Below are 16,121 nucleotides of genomic sequence, written 5' to 3' on the forward strand. Positions count from 1 at the left end.
GCTGCGGTTTTGCTGGCCCCCCTCCTTACTTCACCGAGAATCGACAATTCTAAACAGTAGTAGAAGAAAACACAAACCAAAATAAAATAACAATTTTTTTTACAGCTGTCAGTGCTGATTATAGTCAGAATGGAATGGAAGAGGAATTGGCAGGAGAATTATCAAATAACATACTTAAAATTATATTAGCACATTATTTTACCTTATTTTCATTCTCAAATTTTTATTTCTCAGTGAAAAGCTCCCTATAAGAAATTAAATGTGAGTAGTCTGTCTTGAATCTGCTCAAATAAATATATAATATTAAATAAAAAACTTTTAATGTTCCCAAACAACTTTTACTTACTATAAGAAATAATTGAGGAGAGGTTAATTAAGTGTCTAAGTAGTTGGAATCCTGTTACAGGTGACCACTCTGGCTTCAGTTCTGCAGAATGTTGTTGTGATCATTTTCTACTATTAACCACACATGATTTAATTAGGTGTTCTCCTCTGATTGCAGATTGTTTTAAACTTCACCACCATGGACCTTTACAAGAGCAGTCTCTGTTGGTACGACTATATTGAAGTGAGAGATGGCTACTGGAGAAAATCACCTCTGCTTGGTATGCAACCTTTGAATGCTGCACTGTCGATAGTTATCATACTCATTGAGTTCAATGGACTTGCTTGCTCTTGAACCCACAACAAACCTCTTGGGTTTTAGGTGTCAAGAATATATCTAAACTTGGGGATGGGAAAAAACTCTAAATGGCCTCAAATAAGTCATTTATTTGACTTCAAGCCTCAAGCCTTCCTTTCATTGCAGTTAGCTGTTATTCAGCTACATGTGTGGAAAAGAGGAAAACTACAAAATGTGCAACATTTTGCTTTGCTTATGGGTATTGAAATATGAAGTTGCTATAGTTTTGTTCACAGAAATGGGGAAATAGTATACAGACAAATCTATAGAGCATGTGATGCACACGTACTGTGGTTGAGAGCACCCACTGTAGAGTTGTACTTATGAGCTCTGTTCCTGTACTTTTTAAATTATGAATAGAAGATTACTTCTATTTCTTCTTTGCATGTCCTTCCCTGCTTTTGCAGAGAAGAGACATGCAAGGCAATAATGAATTGTCTTTGAGTTGCAACTAATATGCAGGAAGCTGCAGCCATCCTTTTCTTAATTCAGAGGGTTGGTGGGGAGATTTCACACCCCATAATGCCACTACCCAATCCAGAGGCTCTGTTTGACATCCCATGATCTTTTCTGATTGAAACTGGGGATTTCAGATCATAGGAAACATGAATGCCTCCAACTTCTTGGGTAGTTTTGTTGTTTTTAGAATGAAGACTAAAACTATTTGTTAGCGTCGTAACAGCCACAATTTAAAAGCAGCAAAAAAGAAAGAAAAATAAGCAGATACAGAGGACAGCTTTTTAACAGTAGTGCCTATTTTCTTGGCCTTAAAAAGAAAAGAAAGAAGAAATAATTAAGATCAGACAGTAATTACCCTTTTCTCCTGTTCCTTTCTCTATCACTTAAACAGAAATTTCACCTACCTAGGCTGAATTCAGGAGGATAATACAGTCTAGGGTCATTTGGATGTTAGTTTTTAAATAGCTTTGGTCCTTAAGCACAATGAGCAGTATTACTGTGACCTAGATTACGTTCCTCTCTTAAGATTAGTACTCAATTTCCCCTTTCAAAATGCCTGGGTTTGTATGTATAGAAACAATCTATAACAATAATTTTTCCACTTAATTCCCCTAAGGTTTTATACTTAGACTTGTGAGCCTGACTGCAATGAAAAGAAGCACTGAAAGCTTTATAATAAAATCTTTGTGTATTAGGTCCTGATCTGCAGAAACACATGTGCTTAACCATAAGCGTGTGAATAGTTCCACTGAGTTGGTTATGCTACTCCTGTTTATAATGTTAAACACTTGTATAAATGTTTGCAGCGTTTGGCTTCAGAGGCGGCAGAAAATGCAGTTACTGGTTGCATGTTTTTAGGCAGGTTTTGTGGTGACAAACTGCCAGAAGTCCTCGCATCCTCCGACAGCAGGATGTGGATCGAGTTCCGCAGCAGCAGCAACTGGGTTGGGAAGGGTTTTGCAGCAATTTATGAAGGTAAACCTCTTATAACGTTAAAAATGACTTGATTATGGAGGAAAAATATTAACCAGATACCTTTGGATATTTAAAAAAATAAAAAAAGTCAGAAATAACCTAATATGAAATTGGTACTTTATTACTAAAAGAGACCGTAGGTGTTAACTTACTACACAGGACATTTTGAAACTCTTCCTGTGATCAGATTTCAGATGACCTCTTTTCCAGGGACACCACTGATAATGTTCATAAGTGTTTTTTACTAGTCGTTTAACTAGCTAAATGTGTGTGTTCTTGCGCTTAGTGTGTGGAAAGATTTCTTTTAGTACTTTCTGTTTATTCTTCAGAAAAATCTGACTTAAGTTTTCCATATGCTCTGGGATTACTTAATAGAGACACTCCTACACACTAAGTATAGTAGCAAGTCAACATTCACCTGTTTAAAATAGAGCCTGTTTTCTTAAATATTGAATCTATGGTAGTAAACTGTGTAATTTAGTTGATATTCACAGATCTTTACATGATTATCAGTATGGACCCTGAAAAGTGCATTTACTTTTCATGAAAATGTTTTTTATTTAAATTAGCTGTTTCTTCAAATTTAGTGTAAGCTTAAAGTGATAAACTGTAGGTTAAAATGCATAGATCATTATAAAATGAGATCTGTCTCATTTGTCTCTTTCTAAAGGTTAGTAAATATTAATGAAGAATGTTAAATGTATTTCAAAGGTGAACAAAAAGTAAAATTTAATTATTTTGACCTTTTAAATATTTTCTATAAAATGTATAGATTCAGACTATCCATGATTCCAAAGTCTTCTTGAACATTGTAGACGTGTTTAGAGCTATTAAAAATGCTGCATTATATTCACTAACTGAAATACGTATAGTGGTTTGAATGGATTGTGTTTTCAATAATTTGCCCTTGGTAGACTTTTTAAGTCTTCTGCAGAACAATCTTGTCATTAGTTTTAAAAAGGGGAGCATAAAATATCAGTTTGGGCATGGGAAACAGAAAATGTCATTACAGACAATAAGAATTTTATGCTTTTATCAGCTATCTGTGGAGGTGAAATCCACAAAAATGAAGGCCAGATCCAGTCTCCCAATTATCCTGATGACTACAGACCGATGAAGGAATGTGTGTGGAAAATAACGGTGTCAGAAAACTACAATGTAGGATTAACCTTTCAAGCGTTTGAGGTAAAGCCTTTTAACTGATCTCAGAAAAGCATCCAGTGGATAAGTGACAGTGACATTTAAAGGAATCCTCAGTAAACCTGTGAATGAATTTAAGAATTCTCTATGAAAACTAAGCTCCAGAATCCAGTTCTACTCTCCATGAAGCCTTCCATTCTGCAGAAATTTTCAAGAAGGTTAAAGGTTTTTCATGTTTTCTATGCTATTTGAATTAGAATGTTTAAAGTACTAACAATAGTCGCAGTTTAGCAAATACATAATCCAGTTCAGCAAGGCTGCTTTAATATTCTGTTAAATAATTGGGATTTTTTTATCTTTGCTAAATCTTATTGTTAAAAAGGAATGTCTATCTGGAAAGAAACCACTATGTTTTTTGGCTTCTGTTTTGAGAAGAAAGAAAAAAAAAAAGCCTACTTAAATTCAGTTTACAAATCTATATTTAGTGAGGGAAGAAAAAAGCCATGGTGAGTCATACTTGCGTGTCTTTAGTGTACATCTCTCTGTGTATAACATTGCTAAATAGTGGTAAACTATTGTATAACAAAGACAAATAATATTTCATATTTTTTTATGCATACATGATACACTGGCTTGAAGTTTGTAGATAAATTTAGTAACATACTTTGAGTTCACTTGTTTTATTTGAATATGCTTCAGCAGTAACGACATGAAGAACGCTCTTTTTTAAAATCTAAACTTTTTGGCTTTATGGTGCACATAGATATAAACACAGGTATAGTAAATATAATTTCCAACCTGTAATTTTAGTCTTACAGACAGACTTCAAGGGTATGGCACGTTATAGCTATGACTAATGAAAGGTCTGAGCATGAGATAACAAGGGTTTGGGATTTTATCAGCAATTATGAATGTAAACAATGGAAATTTTAATAATTTCACAGATTCTACTTCATTTTTGTGTCCTGAATTAATGTTAGGTCTAGTGCAGACAAGATCAGCTCTCCCTGCCCAAAGAGTTTTCCAAATGCCATTCAGACTCTGCATGGCCTGGCTCAAGATTACTTAACATAGTATGTCAGTCTCTCTTTTTAATCACTGTTGAAAATGAACAATGTTTTCAGTAACTTTCTATAATTTACTGACTAGATATGGAGCTTTTCTAGTCTGCTATTGGTGCTCAGTATTTTTTAGTGTGATCCCAAGAGAAATGGCACTATGCCTCTGCATAAGAGACTTGCCACAGTATTCGATCTCCATGCAGATGCTCAGTGTTGGTCTACAGGCACAGTATATTATCGCTTGAACTGACCCCAGTTCAATACCACCTCTGGGAGAATCAAACTTCCATCTCTTCTTATCTTTCAGGACCTTCTTCTAATCACCAAATTATGGACTACTTGCAGGTATGAAGATGGCATGTTCATGCCTCACCATACAAAGAGTAATTAGAAGCAAAGGACCAGCAAATGAGAGCACAATTTAGTAGGCTAGTGGTTAAGGCTGTAAGAAGAAATGTCCAGTTTTCCCCCCAGACTACTTAGTATTATGGCACTCTCTAGACGTGAAACATATGGACTGACACTTCATAAGAAGAAAGAGGAAATTGAGCAGAAGTATAGCTGAGTGGTAGTCTCAAGTTAGTGCCTCTGCTAGATGTGTTTTGAAAGAGGAAAAAAAAAAAATTCCCACAGTAGGGACTTGAAAGGTACATACTTTTCCAGGGAGAGTCTGAGCTGTGATTCCAGAGTGGCAAGATGCCCTTGAGCACCAAATGAGGTGCCCCAGAAAGGCACAAGACTTCTGTTATATCTGTCTTCGCGGAGTTTCTTACTGGCTTGTCCACAGGGCTCCCTGCTGAGAGTGAGAGTTGCTTTGGAAACTGCTCTGAAGTGCCTTGCCTAGACATTCTCCATTGGGTCTGATTTCCATTTCAGGTCCAAGCGCCTGAACGTAGGTGTTCTGTTTTTTGGTACTAAGTCCCTCTCTGGACTAAATCCTTGGTGCACTGCCCAGTAAAACAAAAAGTTGTTTAAAAATCACAGTTCTTCGTGCCAGCTGAGATAAAAAAAAGTAAATGTCAGGCCAAAGAGTTATTGAAGCGTGTTTGTGAGAAAATTACTTCTCTGTCCTTTGAAAGGTACAGTTAAGTAAGAGGAATTCTCATTATCCATATGTAATGCTAGAAAAAATAACTGTATAAATAACCTTCACTCTGAAATGAAAGCACTAGGGAAGCTGAGAATTTCAAACATCAGTGAGTCGTCTTGTTTTGCCTGCTGTGGGCAGCGCATTTTCCACTGAGTGTGGGATTACCCTTTCTTATCTGGCTGCCTGATGGGCAGCTACACTTTCTAGTATCTAGATGACAGCAGAGATGTTGGGACTAGTAACTCCACCTTTTTGCTTCATTGTTACAGTCACCTTTATAATATTGTTCTTTGAAAATTAGCGGTTCTTGTTTGGGTTTTTGTTTTGTTTTTTTTTTTTAAAGAACTTTTGCTGGCACACAGTCTCACCAGCTAAGGCAATCCAGAGGGTTTGTAGAGCTGAGCCATATTAATCTTCCTCATTTGAGTGGCCTTGTTAATCTTTGTGCAGATAGTGTTCATTTAAATTATTTTTACATAAGTCAGGGAATAAAATTTATCTGATCTTCTGATTCCACTAAGCATATATCCCACCTTTTACGACTAAAGTCTATGAACTGAGTCAGATATGTTTACCTGTACTGGAATTTGACTCTATCAACAAATAAATTAACAGTGACAAAAAGTAATTGGAAGATTTCTCCTGAAATATGATTGTTCCCAGATTTGCTCTTCAAAGCCTCTTCTCTTCTCTTTTTCTTTTTTTTTAATATATATATTTTTTCTGTTGGGGGAGTGCTACAAAACAAAGGTAGTCTGGAATTTTTAACCAAATTTGTTTTAGTCTAAAGCCATTGTTTTTTTCAAAACTGAAACTATGTACAAGGGATTTTCTTTTCTTTTGAGAATGGATGTTGAGAATATCTGTGACTTTCCATTTCACCAGGAGATTTCTTAGTGTTTTCCTGTGCTTATGTGCCTGTCTTAGGAATTTTTCTGGTATTTTCTTAACTTAGTTCTCTAATGCCACTCAAATTCTGTGTTTCCTTCAAGGCCTTCAGGAGCCGATGGTATCTTTCATTCTCCTATAAGCAATGCATTTTTCTGTAAAACCTGTTTGTTTATGCTTTTTGCATTTGCTAACATTTCTTCTCATCCACGTGTAATATCACTCTTGTGAAATTTTAATGCTCCAGTAAATAAGATTTACAGGATCAGTCCAGTTACAACTAAACTCACTGGGAGTCCTTTCATTAACTTGAGGAGATTTTCTGCCCTTGTAGTAGGAAGAATAAGAGACTACTGCAAACGTAATAGATCTTTGTATGGCAGTGTTCCCAGATGACAGTACCACGACATCTTAAAACCTTAGGTACAGATAAGCAAAGCACATTTTATACTAGTTCTTTTTCATTGGTTACCCTAGTTCTTTTTCATTGGTTACCCAAGTGCCTTAACACCAGTTATCATTTCTCAAAAACACGATACTTATCTGTTAGTTTATATGTAGGTGTAACAATTTAATCCGTTAATATAATAATATTGATAATAATAATGGCATCACTTGCAGTAGTAGTACACTAAAAATAAATGAATGTGGTAGAATGGCCACCTTTTGAACTGTTTTATTGAAAATCAATAGCACTTTGTAAGTTGGTTGATTTTTCTATAGTCTTAGGAAGTTTAGCAACTTACTGCTATACAAAATGTTTTTTTAGCTGTTGTCTTCTGCTAAAAATAGAGTGATTCTCAGAAAAGAAACTAACAGTTCACCTCAATGGGAATTTGGTACGTGTAACTCAGAGCTGCATTCGGCCTATGAAAAATCATAATTTCCATATTGCCCCATAGAACATGGAAATATGGAAAAAACAGGCGTTAGTTAAAAGTCTTGAGTAGTGAAATGACCACAGACATGTGGGGAAAATACACAGTTCCTTCACTGATATTAGTGGGCTTTGGACCAGGTCGCTTCTTTCTGCATCAGAGTGCAACATGATTTTTACTGGGATAACAAGGCAGACTTTGTTTCAAATTGGAATATGATGTCATGTGTTTAAACTTTATTATTTAGATTAATGAAAATTTGGAATCAGTATTACAGTGTCAAAAACTTATCAGTGCTCAGGTAGACACGTGCCTGACCACATTAGTTGCAAACATACAATTGCCATTGAAGTCAGCAATAGGTGGCTGCATCCCAGATCTTCATGACTTCTCTCACTCATTTCCCAAACTCTGGCCCAAAGCAATTCCTGAGCAAACAGCTAAGAAATTACAGTAAATGGCAATATGGATTGTGCCAGAGAAATGAGTGGAGAAAATTACGTATGTAGATGCTTGAAGAATTGGAAAGTTGGAAAGAAGACAGACAAATTTTGTGTGAAAGTGCCATATTTTGATGCCATTAAAATGAAATAAAATCAAATAGCCCCTTCCCCCAATTTTCCTTCTTACATAAAAGAAGCAGAAATCCTAATGTGCTAAATGAAAGCTCCTTAGTCTGTGGTGGTTACTGAGCTTAGTGTTGGTCATAATCCACAATTAGAGCAGAGTACCAGCAGCCACTTGTACTGACTGTGCAGCTTATGTGCAAGACAAACTCTGTCTGGAGATAAGATGTGGATTTTTCTGGGTTTGGTCTGGTTTTGACTTCTTTGTCATTTTAACAGAATTTGCATGTGCTGAATTAAATTTGAGGCTTCTCCAACCCCTTCCCCCTGACTGCGGTGCCACCCCCCCATCCCTAAACCTACCTCACGATTCAGCCACTTAGTTGAACAATAGTTTTCTTAGAGGAATTATTTTTGAATGCTTGGATTTCGTTAATTCTTTTATAACTAAGATGCTATATTACTTGAGTAACGTAAAGTAATCCTGCAGTAAAATGACCCAGATCAAGAGGGTTTTTCATGCTGTTGGGAAGGATACTGTCTCAATAAAGACAGGCATCATAAATTATCCAGGCTCCGGATAGGATCACATTTGGGCTGCTACTGCTTTCTTCTTTGGTGCAATTCACACTCTGACTGACTCTGCAAATACTATTATGTAAAGAGTACAAGGCTCGCTACCCAAGTAGAAATGTACACATGTCCGCTCACGTATTATTCTGTGTTTGGATGTCATCTGGCAGGATGTTTAAATGAGAGGGACATTTTCAGTTTTTCTGGTTTCAGTAGGTTTCTCCATCAGTATGGCAAAGATTCACTCATTGACCCAGAAAGTCAAAAGAAGACACCTAAAATCAGGAATCGTGCAACAGAAATCAGACACATCAGCTGCAGAAAAATAATGATTTTTTTTTTTTTTTGGTCATCTGTTCTATTGGCTACTTAAGAACTGATAATTTTAGAATTGTGTTTGGATCTAATTCTACAGATGCCCCAAACTCTTAATGCACTGTAAATTTTTACAGTTACCCTGCAACATCAGTGGGTGGTGACAAATGCAAAACTTTTCACTGTGTTGAGGATAAAGGAAGAAAATAAAATATTGATCATCACCTGAAGTAGCACAGGTTAATAATGTCTAAAAATCTTATTCATATTAATCAAAATTGAGCTTATTAATATTTCAAAACCAATTAATGTTTCTGACCTGTTTAGTTGTTGAACCATTAATCTTGTATACTTGAGTGTACATGAGAAAGAGGACTTTACTTGAGCTCAGAGTAGGAATTTGACAATATTAGGAAGCTTAGAGGTGAGCGTGTCTTTTTTAGTTACTTTTTTCCAGTTAGACTGCTGTCCTGTGTAACATCTCAACAATTTTTTTCTTGTAGAAAACAAGTATAGTTAAAAACAGTCCAGTGATGCTTGTTCATCCTCCTGATGTTTGAACCCTAAACAGAGAACCCTAACCTCAACTTTGAAAAATTTCTATTCTATTTATTATCTGGTTGATATTTATGGTCAAATTCAAATAGGTCACTTTAAAAATAATTTTTTACAGATTGAAAGACATGATAACTGTGCGTATGACTACTTGGAAATTCGAGATGGAACGAATGAGAACAGTCCTTTAATTGGTCACTTTTGTGGCTATGACAAGCCAGAAGACATTAGATCTACCTCTAATAACCTGTGGATGAAGTTTGTTTCTGATGGAACCGTTAACAAAGCAGGGTTTGCAGCTAACTTTTTTAAAGGTAAATGTTAAAACATATTTTGGGATCTGTGACCTGCTTATCACTTGTTTTTGTACTAGAAAATTACGACAGGATATTAAAAATCTTTCTCAATCTATTTTTCTAATATCAGTTCTGTACTGTCTCCAGCATATTTTTTACCTGGGCATACAATTTTATCAAACCAAAACAGTAGGGGTATTTGAATCTCCTTGTAAAATATGTCCAAAGAATGAAGGAACATACTCAGTGCAACTTCATACTCTCTTCAGGTACAAATAATAAGCTAGTTTTGAAACACCTTTGAAATGTATCTAGTCTTGTAAAAAATGTTTTTTTGGCATTGTGTTATCAAATACAAAGTTAAATAGTATAATCACAAATGGGTCTTTTCTGTTAAGGTTGTTTTTCTTTTGTCTAAATGTGGTTTTTCTAATCTGTTTGCTGCATTAGGCTGCTTTATCAATTTATTACTTTCTGTGAGCAAGAAAAAAAAAACAACAACAAAACAGCTGAGAAATCATAGTGACCAATGGCCTCACAGTCTTCCTCCAGTTTGGGGGGGGGGTATGTGTCATACAACTGCAGCTATACCTGCGGCATTTGGTGCATGGGGAGTGTGTAATTCCTACTCTGTGCTGCCCATGGCACAGTGAAAGCCACTAGCAGTGGTGTGGCCACGGTGACACCCGAAATACAGGTCATGCCACCAGGAGAACCTTTTTGCTCTTTTGAAAAGCCACAAACTGTGACTTTTCTCACCCTAACTGTTAGTTTTCACTGTAGACAATTATAACCTTGAAGGCTGTAGACATGAGAGTGGGAGCTCTGTTTTATTCCTAAGAATTTACTTGTCCTGGTGTAAGGAAACAATATTTCAACATCTGAGGAATATTTTAACAATGAATCTCATGGGTATACTCCAGAGCTAGTAGAGATAATACATTATTCTTTTCCCTCCCCCATCCCTCGTGCATCTTGTTCCCTTTAATATCAGTAGAATGAAAACCTGGGATTTGAGGATTCTGTTAATCTGTTTTTGAGTATGAATTCAGGATAATGCACAAATTGATTCTGTGGGAGATAAAGTGCCCTTCCAGTGACCCTGCTGTGGATTTTCAATCTTTCTTTCAATACTTTATACAACCTTTAGATTACGGCTGCCTGAATTATTGTATGCTGCCCAAAAAGTGTTTATAAATTAGGTCTGCAGCTGTCAGTAGGTATTGTTGTAAAAAAACCCACCCAAATCCCACAAAGGACAAATTTTTATTTTCCCCATTGCAGGTCTCCTTAGCATTTGAAAATCCTCTAGTCAGCAACCACAGTGTGTTATGTAGTGCATCTTATAACGGCATGCATACAGCTTTCTGGGTTAATATTGATCTAGCAATTACAGCTGAGGAAGGTAGTTATTTAATGTGTTTTTGCATTCTTCCCTGTCTTGGCAGAGGAAGATGAATGTGCCAAACCTGACAATGGTGGCTGTGAGCAGCGCTGTGTAAATACTCTGGGCAGTTACCAGTGCGCCTGTGATCCTGGCTATGAACTTGGTCCTGACAAAAAGAGTTGCGAAGGTACAGTGCGTTGCTGTGTTATGGGCTCTTAAAGCTCACAGAGTGCCATCGCTTGAATGAAATGCTACACCTTTCATATGCTCTCTCCTAGCAGTGTGAGATCTGTGGAACCCAACCTGGAAAACCAGTGCTTCCTTTTAAGTAGTGGTGCCAGAGTGATGTTTGTCCACAGCAGTCATCTTCATCCGATGTCTGTCACTAATTTAGCTTTGCAGGTTTTGCTTTTAGTTGATTGGGAACAATGCAAAGCAGGGCTTCGTACCTTCCCAAACCACTTATTACATTATTCATACTCATCAAAGCAAAGTCTCCCACCATGCATAAGGAGACAATTATCAGCAGAGCAATGTGCCACTGTCTTAGAATCGGCATATTTAACAATCCCTCTGACCACCTCTGACTGGGGTGTGACTGGGAAGCTGGCAGGTTTGAAGAGCAAAATCCTTTGTTCTAGCTCAAAGCTCAGAGAAATTCTCCCCACTCCCAGTCAGATTGTGGACTTTTCTTGCTGGAAACAAATTCTACTTTTCAGGGTGAGCAAAGCACGTTCAAATTATCATTTGGAGAAATAAAAACCTGATAAGTGGAAGTTTTGTAAACATGGGGTTGGATTGAGATAAGTTTTGCATTCTATACATATTTCATATCAAAGGAAAGAAGCAAAAGCTCTTGATCATTATGAATCAATCATTGTTTGCTTTTTTATTCATAAACACCAATAAATTCAGAGATAGCACAACTTATTCTCACCTCAGTTCATCTGTTTGAGTAGTGAATGGATTTTGAAAGTTGGAATGCTCAGTTACGGTTTTCTTCTGATGCGATTCACTGGTCTATCTTTTTTCCAATTTCCTGGCTTTAATTCATGATTTGTCACAATTTGGGGTAGTTTTGCTTAGTTTCTTTGCACTTTTTTTTTCTTTTGCTTTTAGTTCTGTGGGGATAGTTTTGGTTTTTTTAGGGGGGGGTGGTGGTGGTGGTGGTGTTTATGTGAGGTGGTGATAGTCCTAGACTACAGGCGTGTTAGATTGTGGCTTTCATCAAGCTGGTTGGTTTTTTAGTTGTCGCCTCCCCCAATAGTGAGCGCATTGGAAAAAACAATTTATTTAGACGTCTGCATATTAGGCAGTATGCAGAAAGTAAGGTTAATCTAAAGGGGGGCATGAAGACAGAGGTTTGATCTCTAAGCCTTTGATCATCAGCCCAAATTTATGTAAGGAATTTGGTTCAGTCTGCCTGCTGACCTGAGTCAGAACATTAGGGAAGATTACCAGTCTTTCAGAAAGCTCTTCCCTCTGCCTCCAAAAAATAAAGAAGGAATACCTCCCCAGCACCCAAACAGAAAAGCAACTCTGGCAAAAGAAGTCACTCAAAGTAGTGCAGTGCAGTGTGGAGCAAAAGCCCTGAGCTATCCCTAAAAGTGTATATGCATTTGTTCCACATGTCGTAGCACTCACTGTATGTAGATACTACTTGGGACTGCTGAATTAAAATCACTGTATAGTCACAGTGAGCATTACATCCTAGTTATAGTCTGGGAATTTGAGGGGTGACCTAGCTGTATTAATTCACACATGATGCCAGAGTAGAAGCCTCTAACTCAGAAACTCTGCCCAATGTTTCGCTGCAGTGTTGACATGCACAGAAAATTGCTTCGTGCTCATCTAATCCGAATCTCCCCCACTGGCAGCATTTTAGAAAGCTTTAAGATTTTTTTTTTTTCAATATTTCCACATTTCCCACCATTGCTTCAAGGAACAATGGAGTGACGTTGAAAAGCAGATATTGAAAACTAGCAGTAGTTGTCCTGACCCAGATTGGATCATTTGTGGGTACAGCTTGTGTCATCTGAGTTCAGTCTCTAAAACTGTGCCTGGTCTTTTTTTACACACTGAGGTGTGACCCATGGTCTTAGTCCCCCCACCCCAGTCAGATTACCTTTACATGTATACCAAGAAGTCTTCTGCATGGAAAGCCAGGTGCCAGGAGGAAGACTGGTATTTGTCTGGGTTGGCCAAATGAGCCCTGACACAGAAACTGGAGAGTTCTCCCAGGTGTGTTAGATGAAGTAGATGTAATGTGTGAGACCATCACCCAGACAGCAACAGCCGGTTTTTAAAGCATTCAGCGTTAGCACAGAGCAATTGGAAGAAGGTGGAGCTTCCCCCCACCAGCTCTTTAGAAAGAGATTTGTGGATGATTTCCAGTGCTGTCACAGTGCTGTAATGGTATCAGTGCAGCACAGTGTGATCGAGAACCCCTGCAAATCCCATTACTTTCCTTTTATAAAAAAAAAGAAATAAAAATTTCCACAGATGGAAAAGATTAATGTGTTTATTCTTTACTATCTGAACTGCATTCACAAACACAGTACGCTATTGTTCTGTTGTATGGAGGTGACTATTCAGCATATATTTGGAAATAATAGGTATTTTCTCTATGACTTGAACATCCATACTTCAGCAAATTTAATTGTGACTGAAGAGTACGTGATTGCTATCCCAAAGAAGTAACCCTATCTAGTAGGTTATGGGAGGCCTATACAGCTATATGAGCTGAGACAGGTAGGACTGATTCTGGATCAATAATCAAGAAACTGGGAAAATGTGAAGCGCATCTTAAGTAGTCCGTCTGTCAGAAGAGGGGTGGTCAAGGTCCTGGGGAGGGCGGTGAGGTCAGAGGACTTGCATGGGAAAGGCTGTGAGAGAATAACCAGAGTCTCTGGAGGGAAGGGAAAAGAATGAATATGATAACGCCTTGTGTAGTCCTGAAACTTATCTCTGTCCGCAAACCTGCAAGCTGTTCAAGACAGGGGCTGTCTCTTTGTTTGCACCGAGCATGATAAAACAAGATTCTGATTAGTCTGCCTGGGCATTACAGCAGTATAAGTAATGAGGGGACTGAATCTTCTCAGTGTGCTTCTGTTTATAGTAAAACACGGTTTCAGTCAAGAAACGATGCTCTCCCTTTTAATTTTACAGCTGCTTGCGGAGGACTGCTGACAAAGCTAAATGGGACTATAACCACACCAGGGTGGCCCAAAGAGTATCCTCCAAACAAAAACTGTGTGTGGCAGGTGGTTGCCCCGACGCAATACCGAATTTCAATGAAGTTTGAGTTTTTTGAGTTAGAAGGGAATGAAGTAAGTAACCATGAACAAAGAGCTGCACAATCTGTTACATGCTAAACAGTTTCACAAGCGTTCAGAAATAGATATTGTCTTATAAAACCCTTGCTGTCTGTTCATGCGATGACAACAACCATAGATATTCTTGTTTTTATTTTGGGACTGTTTCTGGATTCTTTCAAAACAAACATGGAGAGACTAGCCCTCTCTTACATATCATCTAAATGTATATCTATTACAAGAAATTTAAATGAAATGTTCTCTGCTGAGTCTCAGCTGACTTCTTTTTATCAACAAAGTAAAACAGAGCAAATGGCTGAGGCATATTGGAAAGAATTCAAGAGAAGAAAATCTGGAGAAACCGAATCATCTTTACAGACTATAACTACAAAGAATACACATAAGCTGTGGTTAGTGACGGAGCGAGGGAGCGTTTAAATCACTTACAAGTATGTCATGGGGGGAATATTTTAAAAGGAGCAGTACCAGAAATAAGGCACAATAGAACAACAGTAGTGTTTGAGCTGGGCAGCCCCTGGAGACATGGGGGACTCGTCCCCAGCTGGGGGAGAGGGGCAGGGCAGAGCCCTCTATGTGGTAAGGGCTGCTCCCTATAGCTTTAAACAAAGTGGTGGGGTTGCAGTGGTTTTTTGGGTGCGAATCAGTAAAATATGGGTTTCAACATCAACTTTTCAGCCTCTGTTCTGCTTCCTAGGCACTGCTCTGTCATACCATTGAGTTCCCTTGCCACCCTCTAGCCATAATGTGCTGTAGCCATCGAGTTTATCTGGATGTTCTTCACGTGGCGTTAAGAACCCAAATCCCAGGACATTATTTCTGACTAAACAAATTTGTAGCAACATGTTTGGTGTGAGGATGGGCCATGTTTTGGGCATGAGATCTGAAATGGAAAAAGCTGGAGTTTAATTTGTAAATAAGAAACAACCAACAGCCATAGCTTCTCCAAAATATCTCAAAATTATTTGCAGAGGCAGCAATGTGAGATCTTTATTACTCTTTTTAAAATAATTTGTTGTGGGTTCTAAAGTCCATGAAATTCCAACTTCTAATGATTTATATGTTGCAGTCATGTCCTGTTATTATTACAAGAACTGCAAAAGGTGTAACAAAAACTTACAAACCCCAAAGAATTAAAATTTAATTACCATTTGAACACATCATAGAACATTTTTCCTGCACTTTCTTGGTACATAAGCCAGATTTGCAAGGAAGACACCTGGGGTGTAATGAAGTTAAATCAGTTTTCTAAGGTCATACAGGACACATAACTTAAGCAAATATGAAAAAAATATACGTAATGTTTTTCAACATTTAGAACTTTGGTTTGATCCTCTCCTGTGCTACTAAATCTCAGCTTTATACTATTAAATAGTAGTACTAAGAACGGTACCTGTGAAAATCAGAAGAAACATATGATATGTGGAACATTCTAATATATTGTCTGAGTACAGACATAAAATGTATACATTTAGCAAATGCTCTATTTTATTTTTTGTTACAGGAGATCCATTTAGGTTTAATAGGCCTTTATAAGTTTAATATGTCTTTTCCAATATAACAATTTTAATATTTTACATTTACATTTTATAATTTCAATTTTACATTTAACTTGTAAAATTTTTTAAATATAGTGTAGTATGAAGGAAGTTAGACTTACCTGAAATGACATTTCATTTATAATCTAAAGATACTAAACCATTAAAACTCACTATTGATGTATTGCTGAAATTGCTGGGATTTATTAATGTTGTGAGCTATATTTGAAAATCACATGCATTAATACGAATTTATCTTACAATTAATGTAAATCAGCATGTAGCAGTAACTCAAGTTTTATGAATCTTTTTCTGTTCTTTATATTGTATAAAAGTAGTTTCAGCTGAATTAGTCACTTCCCAGCTCTGCAACATATGAAAAATTG

The 16,121-nt window shown here is 37.2% G+C and overlaps 1 protein-coding gene across 1 annotated transcript in view; it reads left to right on the forward strand.

Annotated features, from left to right (window-relative positions):
• Nucleotides 1-16,121, forward strand: part of TLL1 (tolloid like 1) — a 145,751-nt gene that overhangs the window by 107,579 nt on the left and 22,051 nt on the right. Inside the window, exons 10-15 of the mRNA XM_009272317.2 lie at nucleotides 503-605; nucleotides 2,000-2,116; nucleotides 3,156-3,301; nucleotides 9,301-9,496; nucleotides 10,927-11,052; nucleotides 14,034-14,194. Of these exons, the coding sequence (XP_009270592.1) occupies nucleotides 503-605; nucleotides 2,000-2,116; nucleotides 3,156-3,301; nucleotides 9,301-9,496; nucleotides 10,927-11,052; nucleotides 14,034-14,194 (849 nt within the window). The remainder of the gene's footprint in view (nucleotides 1-502; nucleotides 606-1,999; nucleotides 2,117-3,155; nucleotides 3,302-9,300; nucleotides 9,497-10,926; nucleotides 11,053-14,033; nucleotides 14,195-16,121) is intronic.

This window comes from Aptenodytes forsteri, unplaced genomic scaffold, assembly GCF_000699145.1.
Source record: "Aptenodytes forsteri isolate BGI_AS27 unplaced genomic scaffold, ASM69914v1 Scaffold13, whole genome shotgun sequence".
Lineage (NCBI taxonomy): Eukaryota > Metazoa > Chordata > Aves > Sphenisciformes > Spheniscidae > Aptenodytes > Aptenodytes forsteri.